This window comes from Pristiophorus japonicus, chromosome 22, assembly GCF_044704955.1.
Source record: "Pristiophorus japonicus isolate sPriJap1 chromosome 22, sPriJap1.hap1, whole genome shotgun sequence".
NCBI lineage: Eukaryota > Metazoa > Chordata > Chondrichthyes > Pristiophoridae > Pristiophorus > Pristiophorus japonicus.
This window is the reverse complement of record NC_091998.1, coordinates 21,549,725-21,577,487: the sequence shown is the minus strand read 5'-3', so window position 1 is coordinate 21,577,487 and position 27,763 is coordinate 21,549,725. Positions and strand designations below refer to the sequence as shown.

The 27,763-nt window shown below is 40.9% G+C and overlaps 1 protein-coding gene across 3 annotated transcripts in view; it reads right to left on the bottom strand.

Moving 5' to 3' along the window:
* Positions 1–27,763, bottom strand: part of ercc6 (excision repair cross-complementation group 6) — a 57,726-nt gene that overhangs the window by 4,472 nt on the left and 25,491 nt on the right. For 2 of the 3 annotated variants that reach the window (XM_070865745.1, XM_070865744.1), the window contains 14 exons: positions 26,866–27,000; positions 25,777–25,935; positions 24,854–24,989; positions 18,387–18,557; positions 14,359–14,535; positions 12,868–12,984; positions 8,515–8,610; positions 7,841–8,059; positions 7,151–7,261; positions 6,859–6,978; positions 5,986–6,080; positions 4,291–4,436; positions 2,513–3,295; positions 1,821–2,022 (listed from right to left, as the gene is read on the bottom strand). In XM_070865745.1, the coding sequence (XP_070721846.1) occupies positions 1,821–2,022; positions 2,513–3,295; positions 4,291–4,436; positions 5,986–6,080; positions 6,859–6,978; positions 7,151–7,261; positions 7,841–8,059; positions 8,515–8,610; positions 12,868–12,984; positions 14,359–14,535; positions 18,387–18,557; positions 24,854–24,989; positions 25,777–25,935; positions 26,866–27,000 (2,667 nt within the window). The remainder of the gene's footprint in view (positions 1–1,820; positions 2,023–2,512; positions 3,296–4,290; positions 4,437–5,985; positions 6,081–6,858; positions 6,979–7,150; positions 7,262–7,840; positions 8,060–8,514; positions 8,611–12,867; positions 12,985–14,358; positions 14,536–18,386; positions 18,558–24,853; positions 24,990–25,776; positions 25,936–26,865; positions 27,001–27,763) is intronic. The other variant, XM_070865746.1, reaches the window with a different exon arrangement.

Below are 27,763 nucleotides of genomic sequence, written 5' to 3'. Positions count from 1 at the left end.
ATCCCTTTTCCTTTGGGTATGCACATAAATGACATGGACTGCACACCATTTCTTCGTGATCAGCAAAAATAAACATGCTAACAGGCCATATAAGCTCAGACTAAAAACTATAAATCAGGTTAACTTATGCAGAAGCAAAGGCAAAAGAGTTAGTTAGATATAGTACTTCACTTAACTTTATCCTATGTTCAAAAAATAATTTTCAATGTCTTTAGCAGTTCCATTCAGTAACTTTCAACTACAAGGCCTGTGTGAAAAGCTTCACACGAGAAGTAACATCACTGTGGCTACAAGAGGTCAGAAGCTGAGTATTCTGCAGCGGGCGACTCACCTCCTGACTCCCCAAAGCCTTTCCACCATCTACAAGGCACAAGTCAGGAGTGTGATAGAATACTCTCCACTTGCCTGGATGAGTGCAGCTCCAACAACACTCAAGAAGTGTGACACCATCTAGGACAAAGCAGCCCACTTGATTGGCACCCCACCCACCACCAAGCCTTCTTCGACAGCATCTCCCAACCCCGTGACCACTACCATCTAGAAGGACAAGGGCAGCAGGCACATGGGAACACCACCTGCAAGTTCCCCTCCAAGTTACACACCATCCTATCTTGGAAATATATCGCCTTTCCTTCATTGTCACTGGGTCAAAATCCTGGAACTCCCTTCCTAACAGCACTGTGGGAGCACCTTCACTCCACGGACTGCGGTAGTTCAAGAAAGCGGTCCACCACCACCTTCTCAAGGGCTATTAGGGATGGACAATAAATTCCAGCCTTGCCAGCGACACCCACATCCAATGAACAAATAAAAAAAAAGAATTCTTGATTAAGCCCCCAACCTGTAATAATGGCATAGCAAATAGGAAACAGAGGGAAATGGTCATCAATCTGGTTTCCTTTAGTCAAGACTGTCAATTAAAGTAGATTTCAATGGTATTAGTGCTGCCTCTCAGGTGTACAGCTCCAATCAAAATCAGCTTCAAAAACACCGATGGTGCTACTGGAACCAAATACCGATTCACATCTCTCTCTGCTTTGCACATTCAATGGATACATTACAGACTGGCCTAGAGATAACTCTCTAATCTGTGAGGCACATGTCCTGCATTCTACATGACAGTAAAAATGGTTTAGTTCCAATACTACACCCGAGACCAATTTTCCGAAAATAAAATACAACAAAATACATAATCACTGTAAAGTAATTGATCAATAGAGCTTTTCATGTAGACACACCTGGGTTGCATTCTGAAGCTAAAATTTATGAATTTGGATTTTGCATTGTGGCAGCATTGTAGTTATTATTTTAAAATAGTTCCTTGCAACACTGGTGAAAGAGCTGGTGGATAAGCAATGTTTCAGAGCTGGACTGCATCTATTGGAGGTTTTAATAAAATGCACTGTTTCTGCCATTTTACTATGTAGGACAAAATAAAAGATACTGTAGCTTACAAGTTAAGGTGGTATCAGTAAAAGTGGCCACGAAGCTGTTGGATTGTCAGAAAAAGCAAATGGGTTCACTCATGTCTTTTAGATAAGGAAATCTGCCGTCCTTACCTGATCAGGGCTGTGTGCGACTCTAGTCCCACACCAACTCTTAACTGCCCTCTGCAGTAGCCCAACGAGCTACGAGTTGTAACAAACTGCTTTCAAGAAGACGACACGCCACCATCGAACTAGGGATAGGCAATAAATACTGGCCTTGCCAGTGACGCCCACATCCCGAGAATATATTTAATAAAAATTAAAAACAAGTTAAACTAAAATAAAAGCGGCAGAATCTCCTGTGTAAGAATTACACTTTTGACAATGTCTTACTTTATACCAGCTGCTGCTCCTGACAGCGGACTGCCGCTCATCCTGGATGGCGCGCTAGAAGAGACACCCAGGCAACGCTGTCTTGAGGCCTTCAGTGCTTTCAAAGCATCCTGAGCGACTCGATTGGCTTCTGCTTCGACCAACACGTAATCAGGGTTGGATGACTCCATGATAACATCGTGCTTCATCACACTGTGGATTCCTTTATAAAGCAGAAAACATCACCCAATTAACAGCGTCATTTCCACAATGGCTACCAACTTTACTGCATTTTTTGCTGTGAATTAAACTGAAATGTGCATTGCTTAATTATGACTTGTTTAGCCTCCCGCTGTTATCAACTTCTAATACATGAAATTAAATGCTAAGATAAAAATAAAGATGGAAAAAAATAAAAGGTGCACTATGTTACAATACAAATCATCCAGCGTCAGATTCATACTAGTACACTAATTATTTTCTCTCCTGCTCAATTATATTTTATGAAATCTAACCACAGGTCTAAGGAGCATAATTACATATCTAACAACGAGCATACCCGAGCTACATTTGCAACATTTGATTCAATGCTATCATGCAATGGAAATCTTAGTCAGACATTTTATTTTTTATTAAAATACCAAAAATGATCTACAACATAAATGTAAATAACGATGTAAACACATACACGATAATTAAAAGACCAGCATTACCAGACTTTTTGAAGAGCTTTTCCAACACATAATCGTCACTCTGCCTACGGGTTTCCTTCTTCTGTTCTTCCTCGTGGTCCTTCCTTTTCTGCCTCTTTACCAAGTGCGGAATGCGCTCACCTTCAAAATAGGCATCTTTTTGACGCTTGTGTTTTCTGTGCTTGTGCTTATCTTTATGTCTGTCGACTGAAAGAGCCATGTCCTGCTCACCCTTGGTTACCTGATGTTTCATTTTAGACTGGTGCTTATGATGGAGTCCAGGACTCTTGCCGGTTTCAACCAAGACAGTGCCAGTTGTATTTTGCAATGTATCTGAATGCAGTGCAGAGTGTTTTCTGTCCTCCTCCGGTACAGTGTGTCCTAGTTTGTGGTCATGATCAGAGAGTCCAGCTTTATTGATGGATGTAGAGTGCAGCGAGGTGTTACATTCTGTATTATTAGAATTGATAGCTTTCTCACGCACAGAATCGGTGGACTGACCACTGCCCGAGTTAATATTCAAACCCTGATATTCTGTTTCCAAACGAGTTGGATGTTCAGTATCTTTCATTTCTACTTTTACCTGAGTAACACTGTCCTCTTTCCCTTCATTTTGTGAGCTAAGAGAGAGTCGTCCTGACTGACGTTTCTCCGAATTGCACCGGAAGGGCAAATCATGTGGCAACTTGAAACGCTTGGTGGAGTCTTTGTCTGATGGCGAGATATTTCTCTTCCATGGAGAAGCAGGGATGCTCCCAGTTTTCTTTCTGTGTGTGGTTGGCATATGAACGTCTGACCCCGTGCCTAAGCGAGAACAAACATATACACTGGCTGTTAATGAAGAGCATGCTAAATAAAATAATTGCATTATTTGAGATATGCACAGTTACAAGCCTATGTGACTACACTTTCAAAGTAATTCATTGGCTGTAAAATGATCTGGGACATCTGGAGACCATGAAACGCACAATGTAAATACAAATTCTTTCTTTCCGAGAAAACCTACGATAATCCTGCCAACAATCCTGCCATCCGAAACCTGCTGCTGGGGTCACCCCGTTTCCTTACCTATTGTTTGGCTCACTTCAGTTTCCCCCCCCAATCCCTTCCATCAAACACACCGCTTTGGCCCATCACCCATTCGCTCGTAGAGCAAATGAACAAGCCACAACTTGAGAGTCAACAACTCAACACTATCCACGCCAACCCTCAGTGGGTAGCACTCTCGTCTCTAAGTCAGGTGGTTATGGGTTCAAGTCCCACTCCAGAAAGTTGAGCACAAAATCTAGGCCGACACTCAAGTGCCTTGCTGAGGGAATGCTGCACTGTCGGAGATGCCGTCTTTCAGATAACACATTAAACCGAAGCTTCGTCTGCCCTCTCAGGTGGAAGTAAAAGATCCCATGGCACTATTTGGAGAAGAGCAGGGAAGTTCCATCCGATATCCTGACCAATATTTATCCCTCAATCAACACCTAAAAACAGATTATCTGGTCATTATGACATTGTTGTTTGTGAGGTATTGCAGTGCACAAATCGGCTGCTACACTTTCTACCTTGCAAGAGTGATTACACTTCAAAAGTATTTAATTGGCTATAAAGTGCTTTGGGATATCCTGAGGTTGTGAAAGCCTCTATAGAAATGTCTCTTTCTTTCTTTAACTCTGCATGGAGATTCACCAAGCACATTCTTCCCTTAAGAAGCAAGATGAGGGACAGCAAGTAATGAGAATTACAATCCTGGTATTCTATTTCACAAAGCATTTTATTCTATTTGTTAGCTTTAAATTGGATAATACCTGCAAAAATTGCACTTGTTTCTGTTCCCTGAGACCCATCTGGGCTGCTTAATGTGAAAAGCTCGCTAAGATCATTAGATTTGAAAAACCGTCTCTGCTTTGGGTCCTTCAGTACTCGATTAGTCAGGAACTGCTTGAAGATTTGCCTGTAATGAAGTGAGAATTATATAATTCATTTAAATAAACCACATATAAAAAGATTTACAACTCCCTCTAATTAATTTAGTAATAAAAAAGGAAAATTCAAATCACATGCCTCTTTAGTTATACTGCAGTTTTCTCAGGAACTATATTGCAATAGAACAAACTAACATATATTTTAAATGTGGTCATATAACCTTTCCACAACTCATCATGAACCTTACACTAGTGTGAATTTATTGCATTTTAAAATTGTTTCATCGCCCAATGCTAATATAACTCTCAGACAAGAATGTTTAAATACGTAGAATATTACTAAATAATTACACGCAGGAAGTTTCAATTTCCTATGGTGCTCATAAAAGGTAGCAATTTAGCATGGTCTCTTTTATAAACATTATGTTTTAAATCATATTGTAAGGGGGGAGGAGTCCCAGCAGGTGTTCATTTCTCCCATTATTTAGTGTGAGAACTACCAGTTCTACTAAGAAGTGTGGTGAAAAGAAGACAAACTGGTTAGTGGTGGGTTATGTGACAACAAACCATCGGTAATAGCACTATTGCTTTATATGGTCCAATGTCACTCAATGGTTTATTGTTCATTAATTTCATAAACTGAGCTCATCTGCCCCCAGCTTTAATTTTGGTATATTTTACATGAAGGGTAGCAACTGTAGAGTGCAAATAATGAAGGACTGTTGCGGAAATACTGGAAAAGTACAGCTGGCATCTGAAAGAGAAAGACAGGCTAATGTTTCAAGTGGGATCCTCAATCAGAACTTCTGGAGAAAGGGGATTGGCAGGTGCAGTGGGGAAAAGACATTGGCTTTTCACGTCTGGGACCTGGGTTCAAATAAAGCCGAGATTAATGGATGAAAATTTCCTCTTCCTGCTGTTTTTAAGGGTCATAAGTTAAATGTGTTAAACCGGACTTAATTTAGTTGCTAGTGAGCATGGGCCCACAGCACAAACCCATGCCTAATTTCAGCACTAATTGTCAATGTCACTCAGAAAGGCATTAGGATAGACAATATGGTCCATGAAAAACTGTCATACCGTCATAATAGGTGTTGCTCTTCTGAGGCAAATCGTTAACCTGAGACTGCTTGACACCAACAGAGAGTGCCTGAAAGGCATAGAGTTCCCATCCCCAGCTGTAACATCCCTCATCTTTTATGGTCGTTTTTAAGAGCCCCAGCTGAAATATTAATCTATCCCTCTCTTTCGGGAAGGGATTTACTTGCTGAGCATTTCCAGCGCAATCTTGTTTCCTTGCATTTGTGTTTGTCTTTTAGATCTCTACATGGATGAATGAAGAAAAATATAATTGTACTTATAACCAAAGAGTACTCTGGGGGGAGGGGGCGGGGAATTGAGTCAATGTCTTAGTGGTCAGCCAGTGTGAAATTAAAATGTCTTTGCTGGCTAAGCCATTAAAAATAAAACAAAATGGATTCTGGGGCAATTTGCAATTTCGACAAAATCAACTGACAATTTACAAAGTTTAACGTGACAGGACAAGTCACAAACAGATATTCCCAGCTGCGGACAGACCTGTGGTAGATCTTTTCTTCAATCGATCCGGCTGTCAGTAACCTGTAGACTGTAACTTGTTTCTTTTGGCCTATCCTCCAGGCACGCTCTCGGGCCTAACAGAACAAGCGTTTAGAAATTATCATCCAGCGAAGCACTTCACAATCAAATGGCAAGCGTGGAAGAGTGCACACACAATTCATTTCTTTAAACAGTTCTAGTTCCAAGTTCTACATTTTTATTGCTGAAATGATGAGCTTTTATTGCAGGGAAGCATTCTACAAGTAGGGCAAAGGTTTACAGTCACATTAGAGCTCAGTAAAAAAATTGTTATAGCCCCACCTGCACAAAGCAGTCATATTGCTCGAATTCCAGCAGTTTTTAATTAAGTTTTCTAAAAGCTTTATGCTCACTCTAATTGCTGACAGCTGAACAACCAAACTGCATACACCCAAGCAAATGTGAATTAGCCAAACTTGTAGGCAACATTTTATTCCAGAATACTCTTAACGGCAGCGCTAAGTGAGCTGTTTAGTGTCAGCATTGGGTCAGACATTTCAAAGCAACTTAGATCATTTCAATATGTACTGCTCTTTCCCAGGCATGAAATCCATCACATTCTCTGTCCCAACCAGCACACTAGCAAGAGGGTGGAACAATTGAAAACAGCAACACCACCAGAGGACATGAGGTAATAAAATGCACAGACCTGCAGATTTTAGTTATTGTTCTCAATGTAACACACTCAAGCTTGCACTTGTGAACACATAATTGCTTAATAACTGCCCTAAATGCACGTGCATGTTTGTGACATTATGTGGGCTACAGATGAGAGATGAAAGCCCAGCAACGATTCAGTGTCGTTTGCTTTGACACAAAGTGAAAAGGGCCCACCTGTATGTCAGTACTTGGGTTCCAGTCAGGGTCGTATATAATAACTCGGTTTGCTCCCGTCAAGTTAACTCCCAAGCCACCAACTCTAGTGGTAAGGAGGAAGACAAATATAGAGGAATTCTAAAATGTGAAAACAGATTTTTGTTTTTAAAATTGTCTTTCAATCAAAAAAGGCACAATTTTTCATCAAAAAAGCAAATGCAAAAGCTAGATGCCCTAACAAGCAGCAAGAACAAAAAACATTCATGCAGCATAGAAACAAGCATGTGTAACGTTTTTCTAAAGTTTCCACCTCATTATATCGAGCAATGAGTGGCTGTCTCGAAGCTATTGTAGTTGTTCCGTCCATTTTGAAATAAGTATAGCCTAGATTTCGTACAAACACCTCCAGGATGTCCAGCATCTAGTGTATAGAAGGAAAAAAAACAATGTGTGTTTATCTGGTTCATGGAAGTATATCTTTATGGAAGTAAAGCTAAAAACGAAGAGAGAGAGAGAGAGAGCAAGCGAGAGCAGAATCCAAATCCATTATTTGCAACAGGGATACAGATCTGACAGTATATTGTAATGACAGCAATACGGTACATGTACAAGATTTTTTTTAAATTCTTAAGTCGGCTTTCATTTTAAACCCAAATGAAATGACAAGAATCTGAATATTGATCAGTTAAATCCCAGTTGAAAATGTACCAAAACTCGTTTTAAGCAATATTACCTGGCATTCTGTCAACTCGCACTTCTATATGTGCAAGGTGTTTGGCTAAAATTCGAAATACAACTAAGCATTGTGTTAAAGAATCTATAAAAGGTACAGTTGATACACAAACACCGTACCAAAAGGTGGAGGAGAAAGGATCAACTCCAACTGTAAGTAATGTGAAACAAAGACAGAGGGATTGGATTTTAAAATAGAATCAAAACAGTAAGGGAAGTGAATTTGTTCTGCACTACATATCCTAGGATCTCGGTTTAACATGCTGACCTGTCGTGATTGAGAAAAAAGCAACACTCTGTGTCCTTGTTTGTACCACAGCTTGAGCAAAGCATCGACTACAATCATCTTTCCAGATCGCTTCCAAAACCCAAAGTGCTCTTCTTCAGTCAGCTGCTCATCGGGCACCCCCTTCAGGATCTTGGGGCCGCCCGAGAAGAGGTCGGGGTGATTACAGATCTTCCGGAGAGCTATCAGGCCAGAGAATACCTATGTTTGGGTGGGGGGGGGGGGGGGGGGGGGGGGATGAAGGGGAAAAGAGAGAGACTAATCAGCATCTGGATTGTTTGCTCCACTATCTAAACATTAATGTTTCTACGCAAGAACACAAGAACATCTGCGCAAGAGACCTCTGTACACAACATTGGACGGAGCGAGTGTGTTTGGACTACACATGTGTCCATTACTGATAATAAGCAGCTTTGACGTCACAGCACTGAATGGAATCCCTTAATTATTTATCAAACACTCGAAGCTCCATTTGTTACCCTCTGTAAGCACTCAGGGATTCATATTAAAGTTAAAGAAGAGCCTGTCATTACTTCGTCAGTAGACAAAAGAGGGCAGTTCACTACTCTTGCAGCGCTGTGCACCCCCCTCCCCCCCGACCCCACAAAGTAGGATCAAGTTCCCATGTTGAATGTATAGCAGCAGCAATACCAGACCTGCATTTCTCGGTTGAGAATCTGATAAACTTCCTTCGAATCTATAAAGGTTTGGTAGACTTCACGTTGTTCTTCTGTTAAGCGACAAAACAGCACCTACAAAAAAGGTTTCAGAGTCAGTTTTGCGTACAGTGTCCAGTATCACAACCCTGTAATTTGGGGTTAATGTTTTAGTACAAAAATCTCTGTGACATGCACCGATTATCTGTTAGCACGCAACTTTAATTTCTTCACGCAACCAATAAAATGCCACACTTGCATGGTGTAAAATGTAGTCTGGAAAAACGTTGTTCAATCCAAAACTTAATAGAACACTAATATTAGCAGCAAATTCATTGATTCAAGAATATTCAAAAGATGAGTAACACAAATTCAGAACTAAGTGCAGCAGTGAGAGCTCAATGCTCAATAAAAAAAGTAATCTGTATGACCAGTGTCTTTCAATTCAACCAGTGCTGCCCTGATCAAACGACAACTTAACGACAAACCGTTCAGATCACATTCCAACAATTAGAATGCCTCATTGACCATGTTAAACCAACAAGATTCACAAATAGAATGAATTCAGATCAATATGTAACTAAATGCAGTAAGACAAGGTATGAATTTTGCGTTAGGTTTGCGATAGATATTTCTATTTCTGTTTTGCTCAAGGTCTCTCCCACTCTTAAACGATTTATCTTCCCGAGACAGGACTTACTCAAGGAAATGCATACTGGAAATGGCTTTTTTGTTTCAATAGCTTCACATTTTTCCATTTTTCTGATTATGTATGAATAAATTGCTTATGTTCTATTTAATGGAGGGAACGGTAGCATAGTGGTTATGTTACTGGACTAATAACCCAGAGGTATGAGTTCAAATCCGATCACGGCAGCTGGGGAATTTAAATTCAGTTAATTAAACAAATCTGAAATAAATAACTAATGGTGACCATGAAACTACTAGATTGTGGTAAAAACCCATCTGATTCACTAATGCCCTTTAGGGAAGAAAATCTACCGTCCTTACCCGGTCTGGCCTATATGTGAATCCAGACCCACAGCAATGTGGTTGACTCTTAACTGCCCTCTGAAATTGTCCAGCGAGCCACTCCGTTGTACTAAACCTTTTCAAAGAACAGCGGTTCAAGGCGGTGGCTCATCACCACCACCTTCTCAAGGGAATTAGGGATGGGCAATAAATGCTGGCCTTGCCTGCAATGCCCACATCGCATGGACATTTAAAAAAAGTGAATAACCACACAATGGGTATGCAGGATAAACTCAATTAAGGTGTGGTGACTGAAATCTTAAAATAAGATCCAGAACATTGAGATGAGTGAACGTATCCTATTCGATGAAGAACTAACCATTCAAACAGCAGAAAGCAAACCCAAAAGCAAGCAACGGGACAAAGTCACGAGCTCCCTAATATTTCCACTGGATTATCAAGCCTCCCTTAAATCCACAATACAGTCACCACACTAGTAGACAGGTGTATGCTAAGCTCCCGAAATAGGTTCTGACATTAGACCAGGAAAGGACAGGAATGGGGAGGGGTGGGGGTGGGGGTCCAAACCAATGTTCTGATTAAGCTGCACGGCTGCCTGGAGGTCCCGCGCAGGCCTCTTGCTGGCTTTACAATTGAAAAATCGCACGTGCGGAAATTTGAATGGACCACGCAGCCCCTTAAAGGGGCCGTGTAACCCCCCCCCCCCCAAAAAATTTTAGAGGGAACATTGGTCCAAAATAACATTCTCTCATCATCATAGGCAGTCCCTCAAAGGAGGGGAAGACTTGCTTCCACTCTAAAAATGAGTTCTTGGGTGACTGTACAGTTCAATACGGGAATTACAGTCTCTGTCACAGGTGGGACAGATAGTGGTTGAAGGAAAGGGTGGGTGGGACTGGTTTGCCGCATGCTCCTTACGCTGCCTGCACTTGCTTTCTGCATGCTCTCAGCGACGGGACTCGAGGTGCTCAGCACCCTGTATAAACATTCTCTATAAAGCTCTGCAACTGGGTCCCGCATAGCCCAGGACCGGCTTTTTCAAGGTATAAGTTTTGCGGATGCACAAAAAACGTGAATGGGCCGCGCATATAAGGGGGAATATTAGTCAAATCCCAAGGACATTTTTCTTGGCTCAGTTGGGCAGTCTGGAATACTCTCCAACTGCACCATTCTCCATGATGTAAGGATCAAGATAGCACAAGGCACATCACAGGAATCAGCTGCATCAGCAAGCAGATGATCTAAAAGTCAATCCATTGGCCGATCAATAGGATATTAACTTGTAGACCCATAAAATAACGCTGTGGATCCACTGCAGAAGTAGTAAGAGCAATCCTTTTAATCACATGGCAAAGTATCTTCTGAAACCAAGACAAGCTTGGACTTGTTGACTCAGTTTACAACCCACGCACCTGCCAAGAGTCTTGCGGGACCACAGAATATTACCCACGAAGCTTTACAAACACAAAGCAAAGCTGGTGGAGTTGCAACTCTTGCGGCCAACTGCAGTTAGCAATATGGAGCAGAACAGATGTCCTCCCATTCATTCTTTAAAATATTAATGTTTAAGTTCTGCCTCAAGCCCTCTCCCAGGGCTAGGGCTTACCGGATAGCAAAAGTGACTAAAAGGTGCAGCCTTCCTTTGTCTCTAGAGGAAGTGGGGGGGGGGGGGGGGGAGAAAAGAGAGAAAAAAAGTGCTGTACTGCCATCAAATAAAAAGCAACCTGCACAGAGATTTTGGGATCTTCAATGCAGTGCATTCTTATGATGGTTTCAAAAAACATTACCAATCTCAAGGTAAAATTCCTGCTAACGCCAGTTATATAATTGGACCCCCTCCACCCCAATTCTTCCTAATCAATATATGCTTAAATCCTTTAACAAATTACTATAAGCATACAGGAAGCCAGTACTAGTATTATCCAAGTACAATTCAAGATTATTCATTTCCAATGATGGATGACAATTTAAAAAATAATTCTCGGGATGTGGGCATCACTGGTGAGGCCAGTATTTGTTGCCCATCCCTAATTGCCCCGAGAAGGTGGTGATACAACTAAGTGGCTTGCTAGGTCACTTCAGAGGAGAGTTAAGAGTCCAGCACTTTGGCAGGTCCTTCCATAATGGACATGAAATGAACCGGTGGGGTTTTATGACAAGCCAACAGTTTTGTGGTCACTTTGACTGATGCCAGCTTCTTAGAATTATTTTTAAAACTGAATTTAAATTGGGAAACTTCCATGGTTGTATTTGAACTCGTGTTCTCTGGATTATCAGTCCAGGCCTCTGGATTACTGGTCCAGTAACATAACAGGACTGCGCAGCACACGTCAGGAAATATTTATATCTTCTTATAAAGTGATGATGAATGTTACATCTACGGTATAACGCAACAGCATTAATGAATGAAATGCTGTGCATTATTGATGAATATTCCACTTTCTGATTAGTTCTGTCTTTAGCTTCTGTTTTTAAACTATTCATTAGTTGCTCTACGCAACTAACACCTTTGCTGGGATACATTATTGCCAACTCTTTCAAAATAAAATATTAAACTGCACTAATCTTAGTTTATGCGTGCTTGCAGTGCGTTTGATATTGAACTAGTAACTAGATTGATAATTATACTCAATTACAAGAAAAAGGCAATTAAAAATTCACAGGGCACAATTTTAAAAACATAATCGGCATCTGTGTTCGCAGATGTGAAGTGCTCTTATTTTTGGAGGACTGAAATCTTTGTTATTTTGCATTCATTTCCCCTGCTGGCCTCATGATAGTATTTCAATATTTAATGCAACTACTGTCACACCAAGCTCCGAGAGAGGACTGGTGAAGTTCTGGAGGTCATTCCTCCTAATGTAGTGTTCATCGTTTTTTTAAAGCAAACTAGCCATCACCTGGGACTCTTGTCCCATTGTGATCAACATCTCTCTTAAATTGGATTAGCTTTTAACTTTACAATTAAGATAGTGCAGCCCTTACTACTATATCCCGCGAAAGTGATGCAGAAAGAATCAACTTTTTCATTCTGCAATGCACAAACCTCAATAACTCAGTAGGCAATTGTACATAGAGTGTGGCAGTGAGTTTTAACAAATCAACAAGATCCTAGGCACATTCCCCAAACTGTGCTGTCAAACAATCTGAACCAATGCAATGATTGGCACAATAATTGGCCAGCACCCCCTGCTAAGGGCAGGAAATTTCCATTTCCGGACAAAACACCTTTTCTTTCGCGATAGGGTAGGAATGTAGTGCCCTCATTAAGCTACATTATGACAATACTTGGATAACTGAATGAGCGAGGGCCAGGCAGAAATTTACTTGAAGCTATAAAATTCCCATTATTTTACGCACCTGTTCACTCTTGTCTGGTAATGCCAGATTCATTTTGACGTCTGCTTTTATTCTTCGCAGCAAATATGGATTTATGGTGTCCCGTAAAACACAAGCACACTTATAGGCGGTTTGCACCTGCGAACATTTTAGAATAACTTTTAGAAGGATACACATGCAGGTACCAATAATAATAAATCAGCAGGGACACATTTACAAAGAGTAGTTAAAGCACATTGTGCTTTAAGAAAACCTAAATCACCACTTAAATAGGGTCCTTAGACACAATATATACAGTAAATTCATTTTAACACATTATGAAGACATTTTATAAGGCACAATAGCATTGCGTCAATGCTGCCTTGTGTGTGTTTATTTGTCCAAATTAAATTGAAAAATAATGCAGGTCAGCTAATTAATACTGCAATATTACTATTAACTACAATAATCTTCAAACAATACTGCGACTTCTAGTGGCAAGTGTGGCTTTTATGTTTAATTCTTAATGGTACCAGTGCTCCGTTATACTAATGGTTGGTCCTACGTATAATGGTTTGGACTCAACAATGGAATATAGTTCAGAGCTCTCAGGAGGACACGAAATGGAAGTTTTATTAGCTGTGCAAGTCTTACCCTCAGGGAAAAGGCCCTTTCATCAGGGTATGTTATCTTTGTGTCTAATCCTATATCAGCCCAAATGCCATTTATCACTAATCTGAGTGGTCTAAAGATCAAAAGGAAACCTGCAGGAGGCCTGCAAGATGCTACATAGCACAGAAAGATTAGTGCCCACTTGACGCTACCAAAGTAGGCTTAAGGAAGAGAAACGATCAGCACACAAACAGAAGGTTGTTTTTAGTTTAAGGAACATATGGCAAAGTAATGGATCAGTCATACAAAAAGGCAGGTATTAGTACACATGATTCAGACACCTACTCAATTAACTCAAGAGCATTAACCTAAACAATACCTCTATTACTCAAACAAAAACTAATACACCATACCAAAACAAAGATACAACATCAATCACTAAAATACTGACAAGGTTAAAAATAAAGCTGCACATTCTGAACAACAGCCGTCAGCATTTAAATATCTACTGTAATGGAAAGAAAATAGGTATTGTCAGCTTTTCAGGAGACTCTTTAGCAGACATTTAACCACTAATAGTGTCGTGGGACGCTAAAGGTTTACATTTACATTTAATAGTAGTATTTCCATCTCTATTTCTATCTTTCCCCCATTCTTTGTCAAGCCCAATTTTTGCTTTGTGTATATTTTTCCAGTTGTACTCTCCTGTGCAGCACCCAAAAGGTATGTGTGTGTTAATAACGTGCTTTCTTTCCATTAATATAGTAAAGATTAAACGTCTGGATGTTGGAAATCTGAAACAGAAAAGTTTGGAAATACACAGCAGGTTGTCCAGCATCCGGAATACCCAAAACATGAACCCTGATCTTACTCTTTTTATTCATTATATTGTATAGGAAGCACTATTTTCTCTCCTCGTACCTGAACAGGGGAGGCGTTTTGATAGCCTCCCATTGTGATTGGGACAGAAAACTGTTCCATAAAGACTTGCAACGTTCCAAGCTTTCCAGGAAAAACAAAGTCAAATAAGGACCAAAGTTCCTTTAGGTTATTCTGCATCGGTGAGCCAGACAGGATAATGCGATGTGGAGTGCGGAACTGCAAACAGAATGAAAAATAAATAAATTTATGAAATAACCATGTCTCTCCAAAATGCCCTCAAGCCTAGAAGACGTAAAAGAAACGGGAATGAGTATCCATATCCTACAATAACACTCAGAAAACCATCTAAACAACAACAAAAATACACATACTGCTCCCCCGAACACTGAAATTCAATGATTCTGTGTGTAAGGGTTATACATGGGACAGTTTTAATGTACTGGAATCCAACCTATAAACTTTTGTTAGGGTCTCAATAATGGACAATGTATCTGTACCCGATCAGGTGCGAGTTGTTCTATGAGCTGAATTGTGGAATTCTCTAACCCAGAGAGCTGTGGATGCTCAGTCGTTTAGTACATTTAAGACCGAGATCGATAGATTCCTGGGCACAAAGGGAATCAAGGGATATGGAGATCAGACAGGAAAGTTGAATTGCTGTAAAAGCTCAGCCACGATCTTTTTGGGCCGTAAATTGCGGCCTCTCCGGGTGCGCACGAAGTGCGGACGGACCCGGCGAGGTCTCGCAAAAGCCGGTTCTTGGGGCGTGATGCACATGTGCCGAGAACCGGCCTTTCCGATCGGTCAACATTTCTTTAGACAGATCCTACGCATCTCCGCAGGAAGGACATCCACACAGGAGAGATTGGGCTATTTGCCCAGCGAATGTCCTTCAAACTCTTACTGTTTAAAGAGTTTTAAAACATTAAATTTAATCATTCATTTTTATATTAAAAACCCTGTCCATTAAGGTAAATTTATTTTTAACCCTATTAAAACACATTAAAAAAAAATGTCAATTTTGTTTATCTAAAACATTTAATTACATTCCATTTCAATTAATTTTAAATGAGAGTTTTTTTTAATTTATCGTGCTGGGTTTCTTTTTTGAGGGGGTTTCTCATTGATAGTCATGGGACCTCGTACAAACAGAGCTCCCATTATCATCAATGAGAATACTAGTGATTGGTGGTCCAGGCCCACGTGATTCCAGCATATGCTTTATGTCCCTCAAAGACATGTTCCTGTGCACTGCGCAGCGAATGAAGGCCCCCGACCAGACTCCTACGTTCCTCCGGGACCACCAGGTATTTTTGTAGATTTTTTTTCGGGTCGGAGGCATTCGGCCCAATGAATCGTAGAGCAGGCTCCTGTTCCTATTTCTTATGTTAAGTGTAATCCTATAGTTAAAGCCAGTTCCTAAAGAGACGTGACTACCCGACACTTGGCTATTGCAGGTGATTTCCCCCCCCAAAGAAACCTGTCGTTGTTGGTTTGCTTTGTACTGCTGCTTCAAGCTCTCCATCAAATAATAAAATTTATAGCACTGCAGTAGAAAGATACCGTGACTGTACATTTTAATTTTTGCTACGCTTAGATAAGTAGTATGCATTAACAGCACTGAGTGCAAGATCATCGTGAAACTCACGTCAAATAAATCTCTTTAAATATTTATCTACATTAAAAGCTATTATGATTCAATAAAGCAATGCCAAAATTAAGTTCACAAAGATACTTTTAAGAGCGGTATCAGGAGGAATAGTTCAAATAATGGTATGTAATAAGATTTACCCATTTGCAGACAATGAATTAAAGAGGGGATCTCACCACTGTTTAAATATTAAACTGTGAAAAGTTGTGATTAGCTTTTCTTTCCCATCAATTTAATTTGTCTTTTTTATAAATATTTCTTTATGTGGGTAATTAGGTCTCATGAAAAGTCAAGGCACTACTGGTTGGAACAAGTTCCACTCCAGAAGACTTGAGCACAATAATCTAGGCTGACACACTAGTGCAGCACTGAGGGAGTGCTGCACTGTCAGGAGGTGCCGTCTTTTGGATGAGACGATGAACCGAGGCCCCATCTGCTCTCTCAGGTGGACGCAAAAGATCCCATGGCACGACGTCAAAGAAGAGCAGGGGAGTTATCCCCGGTGTCCTGCCCAATATATATTCCTCAATCAATATCACTAAAACAGATTATCTGGTCATTATCACATTGCCATTTGTGGGAGCTTGCTGTGCGTATTTCCTTCATTACAAGTGACCACACTTCAAAAGTACTTCATTGGCTGTAAAGCGCTTTGAGACAGCCAGTGGTCGTGAAAGGTGCTATATTAATGCAAGTCTTTCTTTCTTTGTTACGTCTGTGGCTGGTTCCTTTAATTGCTCTCCTTGAAATTGGTGGGTGTCAGCAGCAGTGATAAAAAGCTAAAATCCCTGGGAATCAGGACCCAAAGAGAGCAGGCTCATTTGGCCAAATGCCATTTTCCTATCCCCAAAAATTCCTATGTCCTTAACTACTATCAACCGTTACATGATAATTATATTCTTGAAACCTTCAATGTGTGGATGAAAAGATAAAAATTATTAGGAGTGCTTTACATATTCTATAAATTGCTACACGTTAGTGTGCATTGTATTGAAAAGTGGGCAAATGCATGGGATCAGTTTTAAAAAAAATGCAAATTGATCCCTAGGTAATTCTTTAATCGTATCTAAACTTAGAAAATAGGTGTAAAACTCAGCTGTGCAATATAGATGAATGAAAGTTTTTGAATACATCCAAGAGGAGTGTTATATGTAAAGATTTCCATTGCTAATAGTAGTTTAAACTCTGTTTTAAATAGAAAATATTGCATGTTGCTCAGATAGATTAAGTATAGCCAGCAATAATAACTTGAACAAACATAATTTTGTAAATTAAATATATCTAAAGTACAGGAAAGGATTTATTTTCAATAACTATATCAGTGCACACTACAGCCCCCTTTGAATTGCAAATGTAATGAATCAGGTCATGTGTACAACCAAAGCGGAGCTTTAAACCCCATCGTATTGATCACCAGGAGCGCTGGCTTTCGCCTTCATTAACATCGCCTGCGTCTGCCCTCATCTCACCACCACCAATGAAGCCCTTATTTACATGTTGATCACCTCCAGACTTGACTTCCTCAACGTCACTTCATCCTCCATAACTCTCAACTTGTCCAAAGCTCAATTGCCTGCCTCCTGTCAGACACCAATGGCCAGCAACAATGACCTATACTGGCACCCCAAAGACAAAATCTTTGTCCTCACATTCAAATCACTGCGCAACCTCTTCTAGCTTTATATCCCCTGCTGCACCCTTCAGTCCCCCGAATCTCATGTTCTGTGTATCCCCATCTCCCTTCACCCAATCATTGGTGGCAACAGGCTGCCTCAGCCCAACTCGCTGGAATTTCCTCTCTAAACTACCTCTGCACTCACTCCACATTTAAAAACTTCCTTAAAACCCGTCTTTTTGACTAAGCTTTCAATCAAGTCTCGTAATTCTCCCACGGTTCAGCATCCAATTCTTTTATTTATTTTAAGTCTTTGCAATGCACCTTCGGATGCTTTCTGCATTAAAAAAGTGCTGTATAAATCCAAGTTGTTGGTGGTTTAATATCGACTGAAGATTTTATTCTTATTCCTCCTCACACAACCAAGAGGTCAGGCAAGCATCTAGCTCCAAGCTTATTTCAAAATCATTTGGTAAAAGAAATAGACTTGAATTTATCTAGCGCCTTTCACGACTAATGGATGTCTCAAAGCGTTTTACAGCCAATGGAGTAGCTGGCCAATAGGAGGCATACATGTTTAGACACAGAACTGGCATTTGGGAGTCCTCTCTGTATAAGAACCAGCCGAAGTCTACCTCGTTTGATCAACCAGTCACTGTAATCAACATGATGTGGTCAATTCTTAATGGGCTCTGAAGTGGCTTAGCCAATCACTTGGGGATGAGCAACAAATCTGGTCTCACCCGTGCTGCCCATACCCCAACATCAAATGAAAAGAAGGAAAAAACATGTCTAGGATACCTGTTTACATGCAACAGTAATCGCAGCACTTGGGTTTCGGATTTTGTGCCCTTCATCTAGAATTACATAATGCCAGTTGTAGTGTGCAATAGACTCCTGCATAATCCGGATGTAGGAATAAGAGGTGATCAGAATACCATCACATGCTGCAATTTCTCGAATGAGCCTCTCCTGCAGGGATCAAAATACATAGTGTTGCAATTGCAATAGAATAAGATATATACATGTAATTCTCACTGTTTGTGTACCAAGACCTCCATCAGCAGATGTAAGACTCAAATCATCTCCCGCGATTTCAAATTAAGTGCTTGTAAAATATGTAACCTCTCCCAGTTTTTGCAATTAATAAGGGACGTCTGCAATTAGCCTAACGCGATGAACACAGTTCTGCTATCATTAAAAGACATTTTGTGAAAGTGCTGCTGTTATTATTGATGCTCTGGAGACCAATCCCTCCTAGAGGGCAAACAGTGGACTGTTAGAAAACAACAGCCATAAATCACACTGTCAGGTACCAGCAAAACAGGACTTAAACGCAGGCACATGAAGGCCATTCACAGCAAACAGAGCATAGGAGGTTCACAGTCATGAATTGCTGAACCTGTAATTAATTTAAACTTCCTTCAAGCAAAATTTTAAATAAACAATGTCTTGTGCTGACAAGGAAAAAAAATGAGTGAGGAAGCTCCATGTGAAAATAAAATAGAGACTAGTCTTTGTCAAACCTCAATAATGTACGCAGTAAATAAAACAATCCTTTTGTTCCGTTTTCTGCACTACTAAACCCTCTAAAGCTAAAGACAGTGTTTTTCCAATGGAAAATATACAAAGAGATTTATTTCCAGGATTACTTAGAAAGATATGATTAGTGCACTATTCTCAGCACATTACCTCCTTCTAGTTATTTATCATTAAAATCAATCTCATTGGCACATGATGAGCTGATCCACAGATACACATATACATGGATGGCGCTAGATCAGCAAAATATTGTGAACATTTCATGGGCAGAAGCAACTGCTTTCAAAGAATCATTATTTACAGAACTCGGATTTCTTCAGCTAAACTCATGCTACTAAAAGCTGTTTGAATTGCAGGTGTCCAACGAATCATAGCGGGTTTCTACATGTAGCCACTGTTGGGATCAACTTGAAAGTAGAAACACTTCCAAATAATGAAATGTTCATACAGTTTTTTTTTTAAAACAGGTGAAGATTTTGCTGCTTTTCTGCTGGGTCAAATAGTACTTAAATGCAAAATAATGGATAACTGTGATGGATTACAAGGCAATAATCTGATCAATGCGTTCAGATGACGTATTAAATCATCATCTGACTATATAAGTATTGATAAGGATTTGGAAAGTAGTGACCAGGACAATTAAAGGCCTTAGGGGACTAAGGTATGAAGAAAGGTTCAAATGACTGAACTTATTTTCACAGGGCAAAAGACGGAGGGAAGATGTGATGTAAGTTTGCAAAATATAAGATATGGATGAAGTTAAAGTAAACTTATCTTGAACAATCAGCACTGAACCACATGTCAGAAATACAAAATTTACCGGCTTGCAGCATGGTAATAGATCAGAAAAAACCTATCCCTCTCCACACAGGATAGTGAAACTCCCAGAGAAGGTAGTTGATTTGGGCTCAATTGCCATCTTTCATCACCAGTTATCAGACGTGGCCTAGTTGGTAGCACTCTCGCCTCAGTGTCAGAAAGTTGCGGGTTCAAGTCCCACTCCAGAGTGCGAGCACAAAAATCTAAGCTGACACTCCAGTGCAGTACAGATTGAGCGTCCGAAATCCGGAGTTCCGAAATTCGGAATGTTCCGGAATCCGGGCCGATCCTTGGCGGGGTCACGCAGAATCCGGAACACATTCCGGAATCTGGACACCTTGCCAAACTGATTATCGCCGCGAATCGAGCCCAGGGAAATTCCCAAAAACTCACAGAACACTCAAGAATCAAAAAACTCCGACCCATCTCTTCTTGCAGGTCTTCACACCTGCAGGCACCGCTGCTCCTGGGTCCGCAACGCAGGGCGTCTTCCCTCGGCCAGAACATGGGTGCACCAAAACTGCAAAGCACGCCGATCACAGCACCCCCACTCTTGCACACCGGAAAGGTGCTCCGAAATCCGAAAATACCCGAACCTCGGCTTGGGCGTTTCCGGATTCGTGATGTCAGAAAGACGTTCCAAAATCCGGAAATACCCGGAATCCGTAACGGCCTCGGTCCCAAGGTTTCGGATTTCGGACGCACCACCTGTACTGAGGTAATGTTGCACTGTTGGAAGCTGCTGTTTATCGCATGAGATATTAAACCGAGGCCCCGTCTGCTATCTCAGGTGGATATAAAAGATCCCACGGCATGGTTTCCAAAAAGAGCAGGGGAATTATCCCGTGTGCTGGCCAATAGTTATCCCTCAATCAATATCTGTCCATTATCACGTTGCTGTTTGTGGGAGCTTGCTGTGTGCAAACTGGCTGCTGCGTTTCCCACATCACAACAGTGACTGCACTACCAAAGCACTTCATTGGCTGTAAAGTGCTTTGGAACGTCCCAAGGTCATGAAAGGTGCTATATAAATGCAAGTCTTTTTTTAAAGAAAGGAGCTGGATCAATATCTGAGAAGCGAGATCGAGGGTTATAGACAACACTACTTGATTTTATTTTTCAAGGGTGGTCGGGAAGGAAATGAATGTTTCGTGAAGTATGGGATGAATAAGTGGTGTGAGAGAAAAGACCATGATAGAATATCAATCACAGGAACTCTGGATGAAGTGGGCTCGACAGGCTAAATGGCCCTTTCTTGCTCTGGATTTTTAAAACCATTCTCTGAGATACAATTACAGCCTCACAGCTCCTCCCATATATCCATTTAAACAAAATCTTGTGAAATTCTTAAGGGAGATCCTAGTTTTCTGTTGCCAAAAAAAATCTTGACAGTTGCTGACAGTAAGTCATAATAATTACTTGATTAAATTTCCCAAATTAAGAGGTAATTACCAGGAAATATGATGAACGTATATTACACAGAAATAATAATTATATATGGTCAGAAAATGATGGTGTAAAATAAATAACGGTCTATCTCACAAGGAAGATTAATTTAATATTCCACTGTTCGTAACCTGGTTAGATCAGAAGTACATGTCTGGATAAACCATTTTAAAATGTATTTTAAAGTTAGATTTTTGAGTAGTGATAATCAACACTTTGTGATGAAGTTACTGCAACCAGTAGCAATTGTGACATTAAGTAGTATTTATACAGTTATTTTTAATATGTGGACAAAGCACATTTATAACAGAATTATAATTCCCAGGGCTCCCCGATGGCTCTGTGATTCCCCGTTTGTATTGGATTAGCTGATTTACGAAAACAAAAGACTTGCATTTTTCATCATCATAGGCTGTCCCTCAGAATCGAGGAAGACTTGCTTCCACTCCCAAAGTGAGTTCTTTGATGGCTGAACAGTCCGATACGAGAGCCATAGACCCTGTTACAGGTGGACTGACATTCGTCGAGGGAAGGGATTGGTGGGGCTGGTTTGCTGCGCGCTCCTTCCGCTGCCTGCGCTTGGCCTCTTCACGCTCTTTGCGTTGAGACTCGAAGAGCTCAAAGCCCTCCCGGATGCACTTTCTCCACTTCGGGCGGTCTGTGGCCAGGGTCTCCCAGATGTCAGGTGTGATGTCGCACTTTACCAGGGAGACTTTGAGCATTTGTGCAGCACCTATCACAGCCACCAGCCGTCCCAATGAAGTACTTTTTGCAGTGGTCACTATTGTAATGTAAGAAGTGCAGCAACCAATTTTCACACAGCAAGCTCCCACAAACAGCAATGTGATAATGACCAGATAATCTGTTTTAAATGTTGATCGAGGACTAAATGTAGGCCGGGACATCGGGGATAACTCCCCTGCTCTTCGTCAAAATAATGCCATGGGATCTTTTACGTCCACCTGAGACAGCAGACAGGGCCTCAGCTTAACGTCTCATCCAAAAGACGGCACCTCTGACAGTGCAGCTCTCCCTCAGTACTGCACTGGAGTGTCAACCTCGATTTTTGTGCTCAAGTCTCTGGAGCAGGACTTGAACCCCCAATCTTCTAACTTCAGAGGCGAGAGTGCTGCCCATTGAGCCACAGCTGACACTTTAAAAGGGGCATTAGAATTAGCTGCAGTGACCCTAGGATAGCGAGGGGCAAACTGGCCACAGTTACCACCCCCACTGGAAATCCACATGCTGGCATTTGACGAGGACAAGATTGGAGTCGATTGTCCAGCTCTTCATGGTTACCAAGGCTCACCGCTGAGGAATGACTACTTGAGAGGATACCAGAGAGCAGCGGGTGCCCATGTCACTGTACCTCAGCAAAGAACAAACCTTCAGGAGAGCAGAGAGAAGAAAACGGGCTAGAAAAAAATAAATAAAGGGAAATAGTCCTTAACATTTATAAGGTATGGCTCAATTTTTTTAATGATTTCAGAAATTAGCTAAAGAACAATTCTCTACTGCAGCACAAGTTTTGACGAAAGGTCACTGACCTGATACGTCAACTCGGTTTCTCTCTCCACAGATGGTGCCTGACTTGCCGAATGTTTCTAGTATTTGCTGTTTTTATTTCAGATTTCCAACATTGGCAGTATTTTGCTTTTGTTTCTACATATAGTTTACTTCGTTCAGCTACGATTGGAATTACATTAAAAAAAATAAACTGCCGTGGAAATTGCAGTTCCTACCAACGATTACTCCAGGCGTTGAGTGATTGTCACATGCCTAGAACCCGTAGCAGCAACAATGGGACCGCCAACCCAACAGGTCAAGGAATTTAAAAGCTAATTCTGATGGTACTGCAGAAACGATCTTCCACCATTTTAAACTTTCGGACCGAGTGTGCAATTGATCACTGGACGCTACAAACCTTTTTTCGAATGATTGATCCAAATACTTGAAGACATCAATTAAAAAGCCGGCTTCTTAAAAACTATTTTCCACGATACCGGTGAGGTGCATTTAAAATAATGGATACAGCAAGGGGAAATTCAAGCAAATGCTTCTGATGACATTATAAAGGAAGACAAAACCTTTTTAATGTTAACGAAACAGGATTCCGAATGACAGCGTGTAATTACCTCTGCAGAAATTCACGCTATTTTATACGCCAGCTACAATTCTGTAAGCTGTGCAGCACTAATGTTCACGGCTGGTCGCATCAGCAATGAAACTGGCCAACACATGATTGATTTTAAAAGTGATTCGAAAGGTTGTTTAGGTCTTTTTAAAAGAACAAATAGACTTTGAAAGAGGCAAATCAAAATATTTTACTCAATAGGACTCGTGAGATGAGATCCAGCATACACACTTCTACATTTTAACCCTCTCCTAACTCAGCCCAAACTGCACCATGTTGCAGCTAATGATGGATTTTAATTGGTCTCGAACGAATGAATGGTTAAACATTCCGATAATGCAGCATATCTTTACATTGTGCAGCAAATAGGAAATACATCAGTCAAACATACTGTATCCCAAACCACTGCCAACTGGACACCAGCAAATAAACATACCAGGTCAACCAAGAATGTTCCTTGCTAACCCTTTTACTCCAAGTCATTTCAAGAATCCCATCACCTTTAGTTGGACCCTGACTGACAAAAAAAGAGCTAACCCATCGATAAGGTTGTTGGGTCAGAGTTATTGCATGCTGAGTGACTTGTAAGCTGTCAGATACAGACTTCCATATTTAACCAAACTACAGGAGTTTATTAACACTCCCTGTCCAACACAGCTATTAAAAAAAAATTAGACACTAAAACAATGAAAGTTGTGATAAACCAAATTAACTCTCAATGTACAAGAAACATTTTAAGGACACACCTTTGTGCTGTATTTGAATATTTTTTAGTCTCCAAATCCAAAGGCGAGTTATGCAATAAGACAATCATAAAGCTGTGGGTAGCACAACACATGATAAGTACGATATTTACTCAGTCCCGTGCTCACCACAAGACTGACAAGTTTACTCTGTTCTAAAATCGTCATCATTTATACAGTGTACCAGCACTAAATTCTTAGTGATCAAGTACTTTACAAAGAACTGCAATGAGTGTGTGCTGTGCAAAAGTAACAACACACCTTATAGATCACTTTATTATGAGCAGACTGACTTCGAACGTATATTAAAGTTTCCGGACTTCAATGATCCCTGAATAGGTTTGCACAATTTTGATCTTGAAGTAAATACATAAACAACCTGATTAATATCAGCATGTCTGGGGCCAGGATAAGATTATGCATTTCATAAATATGAATCAATTTCTATCATTTTGTACTAAACAGTTACCGCAATATACTTATCAAAATTGGGCAATGATTTCCCTACATTCATGAACATCCTCAAAGCATTTTGTTGCCTTGTATGAAACAATATCACCGTCCCAGCCTCCCAAAATACCAACCTTCCTGCTGGTGAAGGAACCTGTCTCATGAAGAACCGCCACTCTGAATGGCGGCCACCACGTGTGGAATTCTTTCACCCACTGGTGCATCACCGTGGCTGGGCAGACAATAACCACAGGTCCCAAGCCCTCGTATCTTAAATTTAGATGAAAGAAAATACAAGACATCAACTTTAATACGTTCATATTTCACTTAATTCAACACAACAACTTTAAAAAAAAAAATCAAATTGTCTCCTAAATGAAGGCACGCCTTATTTAGTTGATGTACATATCACTCGGCTCTGATATAGGCAAAGGTCGCTGCTCCGCAAAACACCCCCGGGATTATCCAGGGCACAGCTGAGTAGTGTCCTTACGTAAACCAACAGCTTGCAGAAGAAAAACAAAGAGGTGCAAGTCTGCGGGGGCAGTAAAGTACATCTGCATAATGCAGTCTTTTTAAGCAGTGACTGACAGCATCCAAACATATTCATTACTGTGTAAAAGCTGCGGACATGGTGTGCTGCCAAAAGGAGATTGTAATGCAAGATTTAATAAACTAAGCTAACTATTTATATACGCGATTTAAAATTCTGTTTCCACAAACTATTGATATTGAGGCATAAGTGAGTTTGCAAACAAACCCTATTGTGAAGGGTAACCTTATGCAACTTATCGACCCATGGCATCACATGTTTCTCTTCGGTAAAGTGAAGTTTCAATGTTTTGCCATTCATTAAATGTGTTACATGTTTAATTTCCCTTGCCCTTCAGCTCCTGCATCTCGTAAAAATTCCCTTTGATGGTTCTACTAAAAGAATTAAAGGAATATTGTAATTGAAATGTCATTAAAAATTCACGAGTCCCTCCTACAACAGCAATACAACTGATGAAATATTAATTGAGCTACACAGACTGACAGTCTGCAGAGGGGCACTTGCCTGTAATTCGAGCTGCGTGTTCTTATCTTGCTGTAGCTCAGGCCTGCCAAAAAGGCAATTATCTGGATGGTCTTGCCGAGCCCCATTTCGTCTCCCAGAATTCCCCCTGCCTGCTGGCAGTGCAATTCCCACAGCCACCTCACACCTGTCTGTTGATACCTGGGAGCAGTAAGACCAGATTTTGCTTTTACACAACATAATGGAAAGCATTCATAAATGAGTTAACTGCCGTGTAATCTCGAATTCAATTGAAAACCAGAAATAATAACATGCTGCAAGCCTGTCCTACCACAGCAATATTTAACCCATCGTGCAATTTTGATACAGGGAGACGAGGCAGTTCTTTACATAAAAAAAATGCTTGAAAGCGCAATTAATTTGACAAAACACATTACAGAGCAGTATTTTATAGTTTATTTAGTCAATATCTCAAAGTAAATGACGAATCCCGTAATGTTTTATGAATATATATTTCTTCGAACTATACATTTCTTAATAGATTTTAAAAGTGGGCATTGAATTTTTCAACTAATTCGTTAAATGCAGCATGATCCATTTCTATACCACTTAGAAATGGTTATTAATTGTTTCAGCGGTCAATAAAGTAACCGAGGAAAGTACAGAAGTTTGCATTGCTCTTTCTCACAGCCACACAAATGGATAGCATTGAAAACTGCCCTCCCCAAGATTGAAATGTATGCAGCAGATTGTCTCGCCACTTGACCAAGGCCAGTAGGAAGTAAATACATATGCAAACCAATTTGACTCAAATAAAATTCAAAGACACTGGCTCTGTTACTGCCAATGAGTAAACATGTAGTCCTCGCAAGTTTTAACAATTCATTTGTTTTGCATAACCCAATACATTCCCATTTTAGCTGAGAGCTCAGCCTGGTGGCGTCATCTACTTTTACACCTGCTGGTGCTTTTTACCGAGAGGTAGAGAACGATCCCATCATGTGAGGTGGGTTTCCCATTCTGGAAAATGAATACCACCCCCCCCCCCCCCCCCCCACCCTTCAGTTATATTAAGTATTGCCTCCAGGGATATGTAAATGTGGGAGCCATCCTTTTCCTGCCTTTACATACTTGTATAGCTTTCTCCAAAAGAAGCCTGGCACCTTGAAACCCTCATCAAACTCGGCATCACTTTCATCAGACGCAGCACCTTCTCCACTGGCTCTCCGCTCTTCCTTTTCCAGCAGACGCTTCCTTTTCCATTTCCTAGGTGATGACGAGTTAGGCTATGTTAATATAGAAAGAGCGTGGAATCGAACAGTATAGCAATGCCCCGTTTTCAGTCCATGGCATGACGCGTGCGGCTGAAACGGTCACGTGATAAACAATAAAAAAACAAGGCATTTTAAAATTAACAATACCATCCTTCATCCTCACCAGACTGTGAGTAATATGGCTCCTCCAAGGTTTCGTGGCCAGCTTTGCTTTACTGCCCAATATTTAGCCCTCAACTGACATAACAAAAGCAGATTATCTATTCATTACCACATTGCTGTTTATTGGGAGCTTGCTGTGCGCAAATTGGCTGCCACGTTTCCTACATTACAACAGTGGCTACACTTCAGAAGTACTTAATTGGCTGAAAGTGCTTCAGGACATCTTTTCTAACAGGAGGTTCACATCCACATGGACAGATCGCTGCTAACTCAGTCCTTTAGTAAACTAAGCCAATGGGCTAGATTTTCAGCTTATTGTTGCCTCTGTTTTCGCCCTGGAGGGGCGGCAATAAGCTCTTCCAGGCAGACGGCCAGCTTCCAGCGCCCTGCCGGGATTTTCAGGCCTAGTTTCGGCGGGGCACGGAGCATTACCGCCTGGAAGCGGCGAGCCGGTGTACAATGCCCCTGGTTGCGACACTGGCTCCATTTATGGCTCCCGCCCGATCCGTAGCGCCCCGCAGTGCGCCCTGCTGGGAACACCTGTGAAAGCGGGCGATCCGACCTATACCGACTGTAGTGAGCTAAGTCTTGTC